Here is a 19,850-nt window from a genome sequence, read left to right as displayed (position 1 = left end):
ACTATTTTTGTTTTTTTGTTTTTTTATTGTATTCAAATGTGTAGACAGGACTATTGACAGAAGCTTAGCAAGTAAAGCAAATCAAAAAGCATATAAAATGTGGCTTTATATGCTTTTTGGAGAAGAGGACAATGCAGAGGAAACCGAGCTAAAGTACTGTAAATACTGGCCTCACGTCCATCAAGTATCCAGCAGCTTGACTCTTAATGGCTTGGCTGGATGTGTAAATAAGTTAGTTGATAGCCAAAGCAACCATGTGAGGTTAATGTGTCTACATTGTGACCCACATCATCTCTCTAAATCCCTCTTAAGCCAGCCTCCTTTTAGTCAGCTCCAAATCACTTGATATATTCAGCTGCGTGTTTTATATCTCATGGTCTTTAACGAGCCGTTCCACCGAGCAGATTCAGACAGCGGATCTAGCCCTGTGCTGTCTTTATTTAACAGTCCCAGTTGGTGGTCTGACAGTTTTATTAAGTCCGGACAGATCTGTAGAATGGGAAGAGCAAAGATGATGATGATGAGATGCTTAAGTCAGCAGGGTGTGTGATGGAGACAGTTAGGCCTGCTGCTAGCCATTATAAGAAGAGCAAGCAAACAGTCCACTCTCCTGTATTTTTACTGTCATTAAGGAGCGTTATCAGTGAGGCCCAGATGCTGTTTTTAGTAGACAAACTGTCAGTCTGTTAATGTGTATGTGTGTGTGCATATGGCCTTTTAAACACACCTTTGAATCTGCATGTTTCGGAACAGCACATAGAAATGGCAGAGTCTACTAATAACAAACTGGGAGTTGTATATCAAATCACAATAGAGTGTTCACATTTGATCATATCTTCTCCCTTCCTCCCCTTTCAGCGCTCACCCCTCTTGTTTAGACGTTACCGTGGCAACGGCAGGGAGCTCTATTCACCTCTTCCATTATGGTTGCTGCTGTTAAAATTGTCAGTCAGGCTCTCAGATGCTGCTGAAGAGGAGGATCAAGTTCTGTGAATATATTTTGATCAATACAAATGTAAGGACGCTTAGAAATGAGAGAAATTGTTGGGAATTACAATTTGAGTAGCACGAGACGTTACAAGAACATGTTGTACTAGATAAAACACACTCTTGTCATACCCTTTTTTTCCCCGATGAAGTCTGGAAAGGCAGAAATGACATACAAGAAGAAATCTCTAAATTAGCTTCCTATCTGCGTTGGCATCAGGGTGCTTGTATGAATGTGTGCACTAACCCCAAAGACAGAAAGAAGAGGCAGATCATGACTTTGGAAAATAAATGAAATAAAAATTATTATAATTGTGATTATAAAAAAAAATGTTGCACGGTAAATAAAACACAAAAAATGATTTGATCGCCATCTTCTACTAAAGAGTTGGAATGTTTAGTTTTTTGTGCTACAATTTCAAATAAAGTGTATTTTAAAATATAAAAAAAAGCTTAAAATATATTTAACTTTTTTATTTTGGATAGGTTGTAATATGTTGAAATATCTGTTAAAGTACACATTATGCAACACTGAACAATGTTGGGAAGGTTACTTTTAAAATGTATTCCATTACAGATTACAGAATACATGCCCCAAAATGTAACGTAACGTATTCCGTTACGTTACTCAATGAGAGTAACGTATTCTGAATACTTTGGATTACTTAATATATTATCATGTATCATTTTACAACTATGTGAATGTACTATTGCTGTGATTTATTACTGTTACTGAAGGTCCGCGGCTCCGAACCGTAGTAAAGGGACCTCTGGCTAATACGGTGGGTTCTGTGTCGGGCTCGTAGCCGAAAAATAGCTTTACTTTGTTGTCTGGGTCAACTTTGCTTGCCAGAGACAAAAAGAGGCGTTGAAAGGCTGCTCCAACGGAACTTATTGTTTCGGAGGAAAACACGAACACAGCATACAGTCGAGTCTTAATAGCTTACTTACAACTGGGCTGGTCAGGCTGGTCTTGGCTGCAGTGGTTATTATTATATTTACATGCTTCCAGCTCCCGTTTTTGCTCGACGACAGCTCTTCCTTTTCCTTTTTCTCCCTCCCTCGCTCACAGACACATAACGTGTATGGCAGTCCATTCTCCCTGCAGCACGGACTACACTGCCTATGATGCTACATTCTTTAGCGCTATACCTGTAGCATTCTGCCTATTAGCTTAGCACAACAACAACAACAGGCGCTCTCTCACCCAGGAAACACGCAGAGACCATGTAACCATGGCAACCGTAACGCTGCCGCCTGGAACAACAGAACGTAGCTGTCAAACAAAACCCGAACAGTCCTGACCCGCGACAATATGAAACAGGGAAGTACCGCCGTGTAATCCATTTATTTCAACAAAGTAACTGTATTCTAAATACCACCTTTTAAACGGTAACTGTAACGGAATACAGTTACTCATATTTTGTATTTTAAATACGTAAAGGCGGTACATGTATTCCGTTACTCCCCAACACTGATGCTGAATAAGATGCTATTACACTGAATTTTCTTTTTTTTATTCAAAGGCATTATGTGTCACCTCCCTGGTTTGGTTTTTGGTTTCCATCTTCTGTTGAAGATATGGATTGTTCATATTCTTCATATTCTTTGTATTTTTAGTCTTTTTTATTTTGGTGGAACTTCTGTTCCATCCTTGTTGTGCCTCATTTCTGTGTTTATGCACTGGTCCCTATACGTTCCCTTGTCCCTCAAATCTTATGTGTTTTTTCACATTTCTTTTGGTGATTGAAGCAGTTTGTTTTCACTTCTTATCTCCCTACCCTGTGTCCCTGATTGCTTTGACCTGTTGTTTATTATTTTCACCTGTGATTGCTTCCTCATCCTTCCTGTGTGTCATTCCCAATCAGCTGTCAGAGTTGACGTTTTCTAATGTGTTCCATGTTCATGTTACGGGCTTCTATTTAGATGGTACTTTCTACATTCTTATTGCAAACTCAAAATGCTGTAGACTACAGGCCACATTTAGTCATTCAGTCATTCCTACAGTGTACCTATGGTACTTAACTTGTGATTATTTTCATTCATATCACACTTATCTTTTGATCTTTATCCAACACGTTGATGAAAAGTTGTAGATAAACTGTGTGATAATTCAATCATTCATCATTTTCAGAATGACGCTGATGACAGCAGTGATAGTAAGAGAGATTATACTGATGATTGACTTATTCAGTCCAAGTAGCTGCACCAGTGGTCTAAATATTACATTTAGCAGTGATTGCAATTTTTTTTATAAAGGCTCATTTTTATAAAGATCACTAGTTGGGCGATAAAGTATAATAATGATGCCAAATGGACAATCTGGGTCTGTGCCCAGCCTCAAGCTTAGGGATATATTTAATAATATCCTGTTGTCATAGTCGTGGCAGGACTGAGGATCCAAAATAGCTGTTCCAGTGTACAGTAATTGCATACGTGTAAATGTGAGTTTGAATGTGAGTTAATTCAGACAAAAACAGTATGCTTTTTACTCAGTGCATCCCGTCTTTACAGTACTTTACATCAAACAAAAGAAATGTGCTTATGTCCTTACATTTGTATTATGCAAATGTATCAGTATTTACTGGCATTTTGCTTACAGTTATCTCACATAAAAGGTCACAGAGTTTATGTATGAGAAGAAAGAAAGAGAGAGAGAGACTCTGCGAACCTGATCTGGATGAGAGGAAGATGGATGAGTGAATATATATACACTTGTATTAACTGTGCAGGTGTTTTCATATATTTTGGTGGGTTTTTTGTAACTACCAAAGAGCGATGCCATTGAGTTTTGTAAATGTTTAACACATATGCTCAAGTTTTTCAGTATTACAGGCTTGTGATCCTCATACTGGCATTACACTCGTAGCAGGCAGGTGGCAGTGGAATACTGAGGAATGAGAGAGAAATCCAGTGTCAGTGTACCTTTCAGAGGCAGTAGGGGTCTCTGTGTCTCCACACAGAAGAATCACAAAGAGAGTACTCATGTTCTGTGTGGAAAGAGAGAGAGAGAGAGCACTCAAGCTTTGATTGGTCCTGACCAAATTCAGAACAGGACATCCCACAATATTCAAAACTGTGCCCCCCTCCCCACTCTTCCCTTCCCACAAACACAAAAGGACTACAGAGTAGAAAGAGGACAAGAGATTAATACTTAGGCTCAAGCAGAGCAATTCATATTCCAATTGGAAGAGCATGTTATCTATTTTCTCATACTCGTTCATTGTGCTTTTCTTCCTGAGAGGCATTCGTATCAAAGCAGGGTTCAACGGGAATCAAATGCGACTTTCGAGGAACTGAACAACGGCAACAACACTTAGTATAGCTCGAACGTGTCAACGTTGCGCAGAATCCAAAAAGAAGCAACCGTGCAGTCACTTTTACATCAACTCCTCAATAACCATGTCAAATATGTACAGAGGGATGGGGTGAGGCTAACGCCGAATCCTGTGTCATTGGAAAGTCATTCATCCAAGCTTAATCAATCTAGCTTGTTTGATTCAATTCAAACTGCCTCCTGGGCAGAAGAGGAAAAAAAACAGAATTAAAGGGAAAGCTGACTCTTTCCAACTTTGACGAGCTTCTCACTATCTCCTGTCTCCTTTATTTCCCCTTCCTTTTTTTTCTCACCCCCCCTCCCCCTCTATTATTCTCTCACCGGGCTCCTAGAGGCAGGAATTATAGGTAGTCATTTCATGCTAAGGTATAGGCTGAATTTCTTTTTTCAGTTACCTTATTTTTTTTTAAAGAAACTGTTATTACTACTGTATGTCTTAAAGACCAGGTTAGAGTTATTAAATATGCCAAAGCGAATTGTATTTTCGCTCAAGTAAGCTCCTTGGAAATATTCCATCAGGGCACCCTTTTATTCTTTCCAAATGTAGTTATGAATTTTAAAGTAGACTTGTTTTACTGGAGGAGAGAGGTGTGTGATCAGAATACTGAGCAAAGCTCAGATTGGACTTCCTTGTTCTTGGAACATTGAAAGGGAGACTGTAGCTGTCAACAGGAGAGGTGGAGAAGAGAGGAAGAAAGAGAGGGAGAGGAAGAAAGTGGGAGTTAATATTGCTTGATGTCAGGCACTTTGAGTAGTTTTTTAAAAATTGCAAAGTGGGAAGGGACCATATTTCTTTTAGAAAAGTGTTAAAGTAAAATATTCTATGTGAGCGTGTAATAGCTGCAAAGGAAATGACAGACAGATATTTTGCTTGTGGGCATTTTAACCATTTAAACATATAGTATCATCATCATATAAACACACCAGTCCCCCTACCCCACCACCCCATCCTGCCTTCTTTTCATTCCATTTTTTTTTTTTTTTTTTTGGTATTCATGAGCATATGCTCCTGTGTGAAGTCCCCTGTCAATAAATATGCACAGTCTTAATTGTTCCCATCGCAATTAGAATACAGTTCTGTTCTTTTTGGCTCAGGTGTATGTTAAAGCTCTTTCTTTTGTCTGTGGTTTGGCACCTCTGATGATTTCCATGACAATCATTTGAGTGAGCAAGGAAGTGAGAAAAAGGGAAAGGCAGGGAGAGAGAGAGAAGGAGAGAGAGGAGGTGAGAAACAGTTGCTGGAATAAAGCCCCATCTCAATCTGAATAGCTTATTAATAGAGCTGGTCCCAGGCAAACAGATGGCAGCTGCCAAAAACAAACACAGAAATCACAGAAATGAAAACCCTAATTCAATTAGGTGGGAAGCATTCCTCACCGCAGCAGTTATTGAGCAGTTTCCATTAATTTGATAATCCATTTTTCAAAAGAAATGTATTAAAAAGTGCCTTTTCCAAAGCGTTCTCCTGTGTTTGTTATCCGAGGCTGATGAGCAGAGAAAGGAGAGGCCACAAGCTGCATGTATGTGGGTGTGAGAAGAAAACAGGATTTAAGTAATTACTGGCTCATGCTTAACAAATGCAATTAAAGTTACTAATGAATGATTACATTGCAGTGTTCCTAATGTGAATTTGTTCAGATTAAAGTAGGCTAGATTGGTGAGGTAGGTTCTGTGTTGTTTTCACACGAGCACATTTCTTTTTATAGCTAAATCATTAGAGGGCTATTACAGAAGGAATAGAAAACAATCCATTTCTGTAGGCAATGGGTAAAGTTGATCTGTTTCTTAAAAATAATCATATTCTGTTAGAAGTTGCACTGTTGAAAAGAGTAAAGTCCTATCAGCTAGATGTACAGCACTGAACTGTAATTTTACAGTGGGGCTGTTGTACTCGGGAACAACAGTGTCTTATTGTACAACACTTTACAGTACTGTGAAGTAAAATAGTCTGAGCTCTTTGGTTGCCATTAAAGTTGTATTTTACTGTTGCTACTGAAAACGTCATAGACAGTTTATTATTATAAAATAACTAAAATAACTTTCTTATCGTTCTCGATCTATGATATCAGCTTTGTCGCGGTTCCCCTTTGTTTTCATCTTTTACACATTTTAATGGCTGAAAGGATTGCTGGAATTTCCCAACATGTAGAGGATGCACTTTCTTTTAGATAAAATCTTATACGGACATTCATTGTTTCCAGAGGATGAATCACGACTTTTTTCACTTCAGCCAAAAGCTTTAAACTTAGTTTCAAAGAGAAAATGGTTCACTTGTCTTGTCTAACCCTGTTTTTTGGGGCGATCGTGGCTCAAGAGTTGGGTGTTCATCTTGTAATCGGAAGGTTGCCGGTTTGAGCCCCGGCTCGGACAGTCTCGGTCGTTGTGTCCTTGGGCAAGACACTTCACCTACCGCCTACTGGTAATGGCCAGAGGGGCCGATGGCGCAATATGGCAGCCTCGCTTCTGTCAGTATGCACTTGTAGCTGCCTCCACCAGTGTGTGAATGTGAGAGGGAATGAATAGTGGAATTGTAAAGCACTTTGAGGGGTCCCGAAAAGCGCTATATAAATGCAATCCATTATTATTTTGATATTTTTCAGTAAGCCAACATTTGTTTTTCTGAACATGCTCCAAAAGCCCAAGATGCTATTAATTAATGTGGAACAGAATATATAGCACTTCTGTAGTCATACTGGCTACTCTAAATACTGCTACAAGCAGCATTAAATATACATGCATATAGTGTTTTATATAGTGCATTATTCTTTGTACTTTAAACAGCTCATCTACATCACACAGACAGTCTCCAGATAGGTTTGAAACAAAGAACCTTTTTTGCTGTGAGACAACGGTGCGAACCACCGCAACACATTGTCTTAAACGTCTGACACAGAGATTCTGCACACGTCAAATGTAATAAAGGTTCAATTATTTTTGCAGAAAACAAATATTTATTAGTAAAAGTCACAACGTTAGATGGTGGCTCTAATCTGAATTTATCCCTGTAGCTCTCAGTGATTGATTGAGCTCAGGATGATTTTTTGAATTGAATCCCAAGTTAGAATTCACCCACATTTTTCACCTGCTCCAAGCCTTTTAAGTCAATTTCTTAAAAACCAGGGAGACTGATTGAAAACACTTTAGACTGATAGAAAGTATCATTACTTGGAAGAGATGCAGTAAGGGATGAAACTAAAGAAAAAGAAGAAAAACATTCTTGTGAATTTGATTCTAATGGATGCAGATGCACCTGACAAAAATAAATGTCCCTTGGGAAGAAAAAAAACCACAAGTTTGTCACACAGACATAAATAGAAAGTGAGAGGGTTTAAAGATAGAGCGGCATATTGGATTTGAAATATGAAAATTGCAATCATCCACAAAGCATTCTGGATTTTGCAGGTACACAAAAACTGTAATTGGTAAAAGAGGAAAACTACCTGAGCATGACATGCCATGTTTGAGACACAATGGAGCTCACAGTGATAACAATAAGACAACAAGGCAATCCAATTTGTCCTCCCTTTAATTTCCTTTGAACCAAACAGCATTCTAAATTGATTTCTTTTGCTCAGGAACTGACAAAAATATGACAATTTTCAGAGATCAAAAGATGCAAAGAAATATTCATCCCACCTCTTAGTTGATAGTGCAAAAACCTTAAAACTTTTTTTGATTTGGTTCTTTCCAATTGTTTCCAGTGATTTGTTTGGTGGACAAAATTCTCACAGACATCAGGTCAATCACCCGAGATACTGAGTGTGACACACTGATTAAAGTGAGCTGTAAAGGTCAATGTTCTTTACACTGGAGAATGTACTGCAAAGAAAAAAGGCAGCAAAGGCATCTTCCAGCATAATAGTGCATCATCTAGCATTCAACTGTGGCTACCGTTGCAAAAGAAGCTCAGATTTATAAAAGATCAGAGAGATCTGAGCTGATGTCTTAGGCATGCTGACGAAAAAAATGGACAAAAATGAAAAAAAAAAAAAAGTTCCCCATAGTTTTTAAAAAAGAGATTCTGGGAACTATTTGCCATTATGAGAATTGCACACAGCCCTCATCTGCACTGATAGTTACTTGGTAAAATTATACATATACTTCGTGATAAAAGCATTGAATAAATGCTCAATTTTCTCTGCACAAAGAAGCAAGCTGTAAAAAGTTATTTTTCTGCATTGTGTTTGAAGTCTGTTGTTATCAGTGAAGTGGGGAAAAAAAGAGTGGCCAAACGAAATATCCTATCATTAAATTTATTCAAAAGAGTAATAAAAGAAATCACATAAACGTTTAATGAAGAAGCATGTCTGCAGCCTGCAGAACAGCTTGGGAAAAGACATAGTATGTTTAATCATACTAACTACGATTTAATTGGTTTGAACATCAGATTTCAGCATGAGAATGTCATAGTGGTTGCTGATGTTCCCTGAACAACAATATTATGTTCTTGTTATTTTTCATAGTCAAATTATACATTTAGACTATATAGATAATATAAAAGTATTTATGTCTATATTTTTAACTAGCTTACTTCATACTTACCAGAAATACTAGTCATTGCATACTAACCATGTAGCTATTTCATCTTGAATCCAGTCAGATTTATCCGATTAAATGGGTCAACAGAACAAACGAAAGAAATTATTCCTATAACCGTGGGTGTAATGTAACACATCTGTCTGACCTTCATCGTTTGATGGCTGCTTCAGAGTAACGATAATACGAAACACAATACATTACACTAGCCAAAGCTCAGCCAGTAAAATCAGTGGTAAACCCTGTCACAATGTTACATGCAGTACATTGAATACGGTGGGCTGGACAACCTTGTTCCATTTTGCAGGATCTTTATTTTTCCCATATGTTGCATTTGATAATTACACGTTTGAAATGAGCAGTGTTTCTTGCGAGTGTATCACAGCAATGGTAAGATAAGTAAATCACTCTAATGTATAGTGATGCTATGTTTACTGTATATTGGCAAAGCATGTTCCACAGATTGGTTGCTATGGTGCTGATTTTAAGAGCATAACTCCTTTTATACCAACCAAATGCTAGGACTGTCTATTATAAAACATGCCAAGATGTTGCACTATATTGAGTTGAATCCTTTCCCAATCTCATCATCGGACTTATTTTAACAGTGTTACATGCCATGTGCATGACAGACCCGAATACCTATCTTCCTAAGTAACTATATTGTATTTTCATAGCAAGCCTTTAATCCCAAACATCTGGACAGGAACCTTATTACAATAACACAACCGTTTCTTTCTGACACTCTCTCCAGCATGCAGTTATTAGAGGATCTAAGGTGGAGCATGTGTGGGCGATATTGCTCAAATAGAGCAGCTGCAGTGTTTAACAAACATCTAAAATGACTGGGTATGTTTGGTCGTCTTTCTGCGGCTCCAGTCTGAGGCGATCCAGGGCATAAAGGGACTTGACTTTCACAGACGACAGCAGTAGTGATGAGAAAATAGTTATGTGTGCGGTTCTTGATCTGACTCATCTCCACTTCAAGTCAAGACTTAAGAAATGCTGAGATGAAGAAATGTGAAACTTTATTATTTTACCTCTTAGTCAGTGAGAACTGCGGTTTTTTTTTTTTTTTACAGAGATGAGGGTTCTTGTCCCAAAGCCAAATGAGTGGGTGGGACTGGGGGACAGGAACTTTGCAACCTATCAAAAAGGGTGTCATCTGGACACTACTGACTTAACACTCTAAACCACAATGTTCACATATACACAAAAATCAAAAGTGCAGTATGAGCTTTTGTACATCCCTTTTTTGTTGCAGTTTAATAGAATAATGTGTAGGAAATATGCATTGTCTGAAATGAATTACACTGTGACAGTGGACCAGACCTGCAACAACTAAGTTTTCGGTCACTCTTAGATTGTGAAACAAGCAATGGTCTGCTCCCTGTTGATACAGTGAGCAGATCAACAAGCATGCATTTTAAGTTGCATTTGGAAATAGAAAGCAAAAAGTCTAATGTCTTACATTTGAAAATTAAAGATAATTATTTAGATCTGTTTTAGTGTTATAAATACCAGAGAGAAATATCTGCCTTCCAAGGTACTAAATCTTCCACTGTTTCATTAGTTGATGTTAAATGGCTAATTACTTCGGAAAAGACATGGGGTGTTTATTAATTATTGGAGTTGATTTTTATTCATTAGCAAGTGGCAGCATCATAAAACAAATTTTCAACAGATTACTGCAAATATTTAGCCTCTCTATGATGCAGTAACAGTAATAACTGTGTCGTTTTCGCCATATAATGTCATGAAACCCACTTTTCGTGTGGCCCTACAAGGTGTGAGGCAACGTTGCTAAATTGATATTGATACATTTAAATTTGAGTTAATCCAATCATAGTGAGAAACTCTTCCTCACCTGATGTATCACAATGAGTCTGAGGGGAATTTTAGATTTTTTAAAAATGAACTGCTCTTTATATAACAGATATATGCAACCCGTTGAAACATTTGTTTGTAATATTGCATAAAAAAAAAGAAGAAGCAGGAAACGGATAAAATTCGGTCACCACAAGACCGACGGAAGGGTTGCTAAAACTGACATAGCATATATGCTGGATTACGTAAATGTCTACAGGTGTGAAACCGCAAGTATGCTTTGTGCTCTTTCTGATATATGTTGTAGCCCCATGTTTGCTTGAGTGTTTTGTGCAACAGCATGAAGCTGATACTTAGGTGAACCAACTCAAAAATCTATCTATACATGTTTGTTTTGGGGGTTTTTTGGCAAATTTTTAGTGTTTGATTGCTTAGAAAAAGCACTTTAGCTCTTTTTTTGTAAAGAAAAGCAGAATAATTAGAAGATTTCATGTTAAATTGTTATTCACGAATTATGCAGGAAATCTTCTGTTTTGTAGATTAACCAATACACTTTGTGCAGTACAGTCAGCATAAAAAAGAAACCTTAACTGATTCTCAACACAAAGCGAAACTCATTTCTTGTTAAAACCACCCACATTTCCTGCTGTTTGTTGCTCTTACCGCAGCACCAAAGTTGCAACTGAAACATTTTGTCTATATGCTGCAGTGGCTGGTCTCTGAGGGCTGGTGTGTTTGGAGTTCAGTTGCATGTAAGCGTTTCGTTTAACCATAGCACTGACCTTCTCACCTGTATCAAGCTAAACTCAAAGGACAGAGGGAAGCCAGTATCATGGAATCAGCTTCACCCCTCCCCCTCATTTAAATTACACTGGTCATGAGCAAACATAGAAGAATTTTAAACCTAACAGGGGGATTTTACAAGTGTGTTGGTGATGAAAATTTTCCATCACTGGCTATTCTCAACTTGCAGTCCAGGCTTTTTTGTAATATAAATACAGAAAACAAAAGTTAAGGCATGTACGGTGTGTTTCTAGCACTAAAAAAACACTGGGTTATTTGGATCATAAAATATCTGAGGACACTGCACACTTCTGTCCATATTGTCTGTCTTTGCATTTTTGCATGTGGTAGTTTTAACCTTTTGGACGACACATTAAAGATAAACTTTTTAAAAGTTTCTCATCACCATCTACTAGATGGATACCACACTGACCCCGTCTTTGTCATCCTGCCTGCTGTTACTCATATCATCCATTTAGTTGCAGCAGTGGTCTTTTCGAATCAATGGAAACCAACAAGACTGCTGCACTCACCTCTTCTCAATGGCATCCTCCACCATAAATTGTTGCCTTTCATTCTCTGTTGGCCTCATGACTTTGACTTTGGGATGAGGGATGGGATTAAAGGAGCTGATGAAAGTGTCAAATTGATATGGTCTTCTAGAAGTATTTACTACAGCATTACTTCAGACAGTGATTGCAAGCACAGACTGAATTCACAGTAGAGCAGAAACAGCCTATTGTTACCACACCACTTTTGTATGCACAAATATACCTACAGCTAGAGAGGCAACACCCAAACATAAAAAAAGAAGAAACACGCTTCCATAAGAAGATATTCACAAGACTGCGTGCACACAAAAGGCACAGAGGCAAGTCTGTGTGGCTTCACCCAAAACCTCTTTTATCTGACACTACATTAAGAATGTATGACTGTGATTTTCATATAATGTGTGTCATATCACAAAGTGGCAGGTTTTCCAATTGTCCAATAATGATCTATTTGCCAATTCAATACTACTGAAGAAGAGACGGCAGGCAGACATAACATGAATAAAACATTGAATGAAAGGATCGTGACAGTTCCATTTCAATCTTTCTTCCCCTCTCTCATAAAGTCTCTAAGAAGACTTGTGTGCAATTGGGGTAAAATCAGCACTTGGACGGTTGCCTGAGTTTGTATGCACATTGCATTCCTCTGTTCTCTTTATCTCACACTAGACGCCTACGATGCACTACTTTCACAAGCAAACGTCTTCTCGCATCTGCTCTCTTGTTTGTTAAAATAGTTTACTGGCAATATCAATGCTGGCTGGTGCACACTGTATCCACGGTTAATTAGTTGATGCCATCGGAGGCCTGAGTTGAATGTAAATTTAGGATACAAATATGTGACCTTCCTAGGTGCAAATGCAGTGTACAGTACAGAAAGTTGGGGGTGTTTGTGATTTTTTTTTAAAATAACTATTACCACGTCTTCACAAAAGGTGTGATCATCTAATTAGAGAAGGAAAAAAACAAAAAGAGAGACGTTAAGTCCGCAGGGAAAAGAGCAGGCGTGATCACTTTTAAACTTTTTAGTCTTTATTATGCAGGTTTGAAATAAAAGAAGCATTGTGACACAAACCGATGCTGCTGGCAAGGAAAGAAAAGAGCAGCACCCAAAATGTAAAAAATAAAGAAATAATCATTGTTGTGGTCATCATCATTAAGTTTATCAAACCGAAGAAAAGAAACAATAAAATAAGAATAAAAATATACCTCCATCATAAGAAGCAAAGGTGATCTACTTTATTTTATAAATAAGAACCTGTCAAATGGCTGATGGGCAACTAGCAGAAAACAATATGCTGATAACCATTTAAAATATTTATCATTACTGGCTTTACAAATAAAATAACTACAATTGGCAGGGTTTTTTTTTTTTGTACACAACTTAAAATGTTATAGTTTTGCAGCAACTAAAACTGAAATGATGCTACACTTAAAGAGATAAAAACGAGATGTCTTGTCAGCAAAATGCATTTCTGTTAATCACACAAAAGTTTAAAAAAAGATGAGATCAACACAACCAAACACCAACTGGAAAGTTATAAAAGTCACCGTAATGTGGCTGTGATGGCTCCATTCACATATTTCATTACTTCACTTCTCGTTGTAGAAGGACACAAAACTGACATTATGGTCAGACAACATAACAGAAGGGTGGGGGCAGGCGTTTTTTCCACCTGCAACATTACATCTCATTTTATTTCACAGCGCTTCTTTCTCTTTTTCTATCTCTTTGCTCTCTATCTCTCACCTGGCTCTTTCCATTTAATGATCTGCAGGACACATATTGTGTATTCAGTTTTAGATTGAACTTTATTGGAAAAAAACACACCAGTGAGCACAGATTTAATGCAAGAATGAGAGTGTGAAATACTCCTCTGAAATCCAGCTGCACAAGGCTGTTAAAATTCACGAGAAAGACTCGACGCCCGAACGCTGAGACACACCTGCGCACATGTGTCCGTGCATGTGCGCACATACATACTCAGCCGCGCACGTCATGAATGTGGTACATTCTAACGTCCAGGCATGCATGCGCCCACAAACCCACACACACACACACACACACACGCACACGCACGCACACACACACACACAATGACTTACAGGTAATATTAAAGAAGAAACAAATCTATCTGGACTTCCAATTCCCAATTTGATCCCATAAAAGTGATATTTACAATCACACTGTGACAGCTCATAGACCTCAACAGGTCTTTAATATTAAAAAAGATTCTTTTTGTTTTGTTTCTCTTCCCCACCCAGACTTTTGTATTAATTTGCAGGCCCTTAAGCAAAGCTACGATAACATCAAGGCCTGCTAGAACCTACTAAATGTTAATATTTCTCTATAGAACAGGGCCCATCGCTTACTGGCAAAAAAAGAGGAACGGTTTTGCAAGCCAGAAATAAATAAAACAGCATCAATAACAACAAAGAAAAGAAAAAAAACAAATGGAAAATAAAGCGATTAAAGGAAAGGAGTATTTTTCTTTCTTCTCGTTCTAATTAAAGCTGGATGGGGTCCCTGAGGGGACTTTATGGTGACACACGAGAGAAGTGCTCTGCAGCCCGGCCTTTATCGGAGAGGGGGCAGAGACACACAACTCAGAAGGTGGGAGAGGGTCGGGCGGGTAGGGCGTGGGGGGAGGCTTTATAAGTGCTTGGCAAATTTCAACAGCAAGAGGACTGCTAATACATTAAGTGGTACAGACAGTAGTCATCAAACTCTGTTCACAAGTTCTAGAAACTGAGAAAAATAAAAATTACACTGACAAAAAAAGGTGGTGGTGACGTGTGTGATTGTGTGTGTGTGTGTGTGTGAAGCGGCATGTGTGTTTGCATGTGCGTGTGTGCGTTTGTATGTCAAGTGTACACTGCATGTAAGTGTGCACGTCAGAAGAAGAAGAAGAAGAAGAATGGGAGGGTTGGGGGAGGAGTGGGGGAGTGGAATAGGGGATGAGAGTAGACTCCTCTGTGTCGTTTTTGTCGACAGAGTATCATCTTCAGTTTCAGGTGAGGTAGAGTGGCTTGTCCCTGCCTATCATGTTGCCACTGGAAAACAAACAAACAAATAAACAAAAAGAAAAAAACGGAAAATCAAAAACACAGGCACAGTTTAGATTCTGAGTCACACTCGACAACTCTACAAAATAAAAAGGAAGAGGGAAATCAGAGGTGCATTTTTCCTTGATTGCATGATCGTTCCCTGGTGGTGATCATTTAATTTTGATCTTAATGAAATAAAAATCGCACTGTAATTGAGCATGAGCAGCACTATTGACTTACGATATCTTCCAGTGCTGCAGGGCTGCGCAGTTTGCCAAATCATTTAGTATAATAAGAGTGAAAACTTGTGTTTGGAACTTCTTCTTTCTACTGCTGTCTGACAAACGCATGACATGCTCTATTATCTCACCATTACCTCTACAGCTGTCACCCCCGTCTCAATGGAACAGAGCTGACAATTTTCAACACTTACTTTGCAAAAGCAGTGGAAGAGACATCTGCCATAGCTATAACTATACTATAACTTATATCTGCAGGAATTCTGGTCTAAGGGCAAATGCAACCTAAATTATGAGGTAAATATGGTGTCAAATTCCATTCTTTAACTGAGGATTTTTACCATTAAATGTAATTCGTTTGTCTGTTTTCCACATTTATTTAACACAACATAATGTGAAGACTGACCTGCAGTGGTTGCCACACTCCCGATTGCAGTATTCACTGTCCCAATCATGGGTCTGAGCCACTCCAGGGCCTGGACCAGGGCCAGGAGCTCCTGGAGACTGGGAACCCCCAATGCTCTTCTGGTACTCTGACTGGAGGTGGGAAAAACCCTATAGGGAGTGCATGAAAATTAGGCACACATCTTAAATGATAATCTCCTCGCAGCAGACGTGTCTTCGTTTGTCACTATACCTGCTGCCCTGGAGGTGGGGAGTGAAGAGAGGCCTGAAGCCCCATCTGGTGAGAGATGATTGACTGGGACTGGACCTGCTGCATGCGGATAGGCTGGTTGAGGAGTGAGCTCTGGTGCAGGGAGAGCTGCTGGTGGGGGTGAAGTGGTGGGCTGATCTGGAAGGAGGAAGGGGGAGAGGCACTAATGCTGGGCAGCATCTGCGATTGGCTGAGTGTCTGCGACAGAGTGTGGCGAGGGGCGTGTCCTGCATAGCTCTGCAGGTCAGTAAGTGGGAAGGCCCCAGGCCCCAGGTATGGCGATGTCGGCTGGGGAGGAGGTGGCACACTGTACAGCGGCGGGTTGCCTGGCATCATATGTGGAGAAGCCTGACTTGTCTGGGCACTTTTTGTCTCCACGGGGTCGTTATATGTCTTAAAGAGAGAGAAAATCAAGAACAATGGTTACACGCCATGGAACAATGTGTTAACTCTTATGGCTTATTGCAGTACAACAATGAATAATTGTATGGATCACCATTTAAGGCTAACTCAGTCCCAATATACTCTCATGTAAACTCATTGTGCAGCTTTAGCATGCAAATATTGCTTGAACGTGATGAGTGCAAGCACACAACAACCACTTGGTTGGTGGTTTTCCAGTCTACATACCAAAGTATTCCCGGGGAAGACACTGAGCCTCGAGTTTACCAGTAATAAGCCAAAATGCACAAGCTGTATACTACTATTTCCATAGGAATAAAGACAGTAAGTGCTATACTTGATTAATCATCATCAGCAAGTCTATAAAAGATGTATAAAAGCACTGTACAGTGAGCAAGAGTATTCACACTATTCAAGACAGCTGCCAGTCATCCCAGAAGTGGAAAAGCCCATCAAATACACCCCAAGGTCAAACCATGCAATGCAAGAGATACTTCTCAGAGTCTACAGGCTTCAGCGTGCTAAACGTTCAAGTTTATGGCAGTTTAATTAGAACAAGACTAAACAAGTATGGCTGGTATGGAAGGGTTTCCAGGAGAAAGTACTTTCTCTCTAATAAGAACACGGCTGCAATGCTTAGGTTTGCAAAGTTGCACCTGAACAAACCACAACGTCTGGAACGATGTCCTTGGGACAGACGAGACCAAAGCAGAGATGTTTGGTTTTCAAAACCCAAAAACAGCCGATCAGAAACACACCTCACACCAACTGTCAAGCACAGCGGTGTAGGGGTGATGATTTTGGTTTGCTTTGCAGCCACAGGACCTGGGCACCTTGCAGTCAGTGAGCTAGCTATTCTAGAGTCAGATGTGAGGCCATCTGCCTGACAGCTAAAGCTTGGCCAAAACTGGGTCATGCAACAGGACAATGATCCCGAGCAAAGCAGCAAACGCCCAGAAAAAGTCCAGACCTCAACCTGATTGAAATGTTTGTAAGCACCTTAAGAGAACGGTGCATAAACAAAACCCCACAAAACATCAATAAAATGAAGGTTGTAAAAAATAATGGGCTGAATTCTTTCTTTAACAATGTGACAGACTGATTAATACTTACAGAAAATGATAACATTCAAGTTATTTCTGCTAAAGGTGGTTTTACAAGCTACTGAATCATGGGGCATACTTAGTTATTCACACTTTTCCAATTTAGTAAATTTAGTAAACAATGACATGGTGTCATATGTCATGTATTGCTGCTCATCTGAGGTTGTATAAATATTTTTAGAGCCTCCTAAGTCACAAACTGTTTTAGTATATCTAATGCGTAAAATCTTAGAATTGAAAGAGAGTCTACCCTCCTCTTCACATGGCTGTACCGTTTAAAAAACGCAGAGTACTCAAATTTTAAAGCATTCATTATTATGTTAAGCTATCTTTGCTTAGTCAACCTATAGTTCCCACCCATTCTTCATTCTTTCTGTTTTTAATGTATTAAATCACCCAGCCCCGCCCACCTCCACTGCACTCACATCTGCTCTGCAGACTGTTCTGTCTCCTGGAGGAAAGTGTATGTCTATCTATGAAATGCATCCAGTATTTCTCATTAACTGTCGGACTGGTTGGAGTTATATGTGGTGGTTTGCTACTTTTTTATGGCTTCCATCCATCCAACTGAATCCCTGAAATAATCAATGGAACGGGAATGAATGGATGGATAAAGAAGAGAGACAGCCACATTCGCAGGGTCAAGTGGAAAATGAAATGCTAAAAAAAAAAAAAAATGAAGTGAGGGGAGAGGAAAAGAGTGAGATAATAGATTTGATCTGTGTCAACTTGAGACTTGCAGACATTTAAAGTTGTGTATTGCAGCAGGATTTACAATAAACAATATTTAAGTTGAAAGATGGTTCGCAAAGATTGAAACGAATACGATATTTAATATAAAGTGCACCTTAAACTTTTTAAATTTTCAGTGTGGAGTTTTTTGGCTTGAAACAAACATGAGAGAAATGACATGGCATATAGTGGGTAGCTATGAAACTTTAGTTTGTCTTTTCTCCTCACAAACAAACTAACATGAGTCACAAAACAAAAAGGCAACAGGTGCACGCTTAAGAAGTGAATCTTTCAAATGAAGCTCCAATTACTTCCAATTCCACCCACCCCGATTCACTCTGAAAAGACCCCTTCATTGGTAATTAAAAAAAAAGAGTCGTGGTGAATCATGAGATTCAGCTCTGCATTCAGATTGGCTGATCCTGAATGAGCGAAGGAGGGTCTGCAGGCTTATTTTAGTCAGTCAGATTTTTGACTGGCAATCTACCAGCATATAGTATCAATCAAGCCCCTGTATAGGAGCACTGACATGAATGTCTAATTGCAGCAAAGACAAGAGATGAGAATAGTCTTTTTAGCTGAAAGTATGCCACAGTGAAGAGGCTGATGAATTAACTATTCATGCCTTAATCAAGGTGCTTGTTTTCGGCCCATGAGCACGAGAGGAAGTGAGGCGCTGTGCTTAGTGGAGACAGGAGGAGGGAGGGAAAAGAGGAGGGGCTCGGTATATGCTAATGCAATTTAGAGTTGCATTTAAAAAAAAAAAACACACAATGCAGAAAGGGAGAAATGAAATGCTGTACACCAAAAGACTGATATCCCTATACCATCATGACTGTAGTACAGACAAAACCAATGAGGAGTAGTCTAGCAGCTTTTTTAAGAAAATAATTAGGAATTGTTTTGTTTTTTACACAAGCATTGATAGAAATATGTTAATGTGCTGAGCTAAAGTGAGGTAACCTGCATCAAAGAGAGAGCAGTAGGTGTGCGCAAACCTCAGAAAACACATTAGTGGCGCATCAGGGAGGACAGAAACACCAAGAGGATAGCAAATGACAGGTAATGTCCACTTCTACTTTTGCACATGCGCAGCGATGAGCGTAAACACGCACGCAAACACACACGCATGTGCTATTAGTTTCCATTTCTCCCCAGCTTCCAAATCGGGTGTGTTTGAGGCCTAATTTTCACTGTTCTCCTGCGAGCACACACACAGGCTCCTTGTCTCTCTTACACACACACACACATATATATATGCACAAACATAGCTCAGTGCAGCTTGTGGACCCTTTCCATGGAACAAAAGTGAAAGGAATTCTGTCTAATTTATCATCCCTTATATCGCCGCTGACCCATGTATATCAAAGACGTGACCCCTGCTGTTACCTTGGAAACCAGACTGGCTCTGTAGGCGGCCAGGGCTTTCAGGTACTCCTTCTTAGCAGCCTCTGTTTTCCTCTTGTAGCTCTGCAGGAACAAACACAACAACAACAACGATTGATTACAAGGTGATGTGAAAGGCTAAAATGACCCTGTGGTCCACACTGACTGATGTGAATGAGATTTTGGGAGTCATGGTGTGATTGCGTGACCCGGCGGTGTGCTCCGTGATGAAAAACATATCGAATGCATTCACTTCCCAGTTAT

At 39.3% G+C, this 19,850-nt stretch overlaps 1 protein-coding gene across 4 annotated transcripts in view; it reads right to left on the bottom strand.

The window, feature by feature from the left end:
• Positions 1-13,035: 13,035 nt before the first annotated feature.
• Positions 13,036-19,850, bottom strand: part of tox2 (TOX high mobility group box family member 2) — a 112,993-nt gene continuing 106,178 nt past the window's right edge. For all 4 annotated transcript variants that reach the window (XM_085161042.1, XM_085161041.1, XM_085161040.1 and 1 more), the window contains 4 exons: positions 19,590-19,670; positions 15,946-16,356; positions 15,715-15,863; positions 13,036-15,075 (listed from right to left, as the gene is read on the bottom strand). In XM_085161042.1, coding sequence (XP_085017168.1) covers positions 15,033-15,075; positions 15,715-15,863; positions 15,946-16,356; positions 19,590-19,670 — 684 coding nt within the window. In that variant the 3' untranslated portion in view covers positions 13,036-15,032. The remainder of the gene's footprint in view (positions 15,076-15,714; positions 15,864-15,945; positions 16,357-19,589; positions 19,671-19,850) is intronic.

The sequence above is a fragment of the Neolamprologus multifasciatus genome, chromosome 5 (genome assembly GCF_963576455.1).
Source record: "Neolamprologus multifasciatus chromosome 5, fNeoMul1.2, whole genome shotgun sequence".
Lineage (NCBI taxonomy): Eukaryota > Metazoa > Chordata > Actinopteri > Cichliformes > Cichlidae > Neolamprologus > Neolamprologus multifasciatus.
The sequence above is the reverse complement of the archived record's forward strand: the minus strand, read 5'-3'. Positions and strand labels throughout refer to the sequence as shown.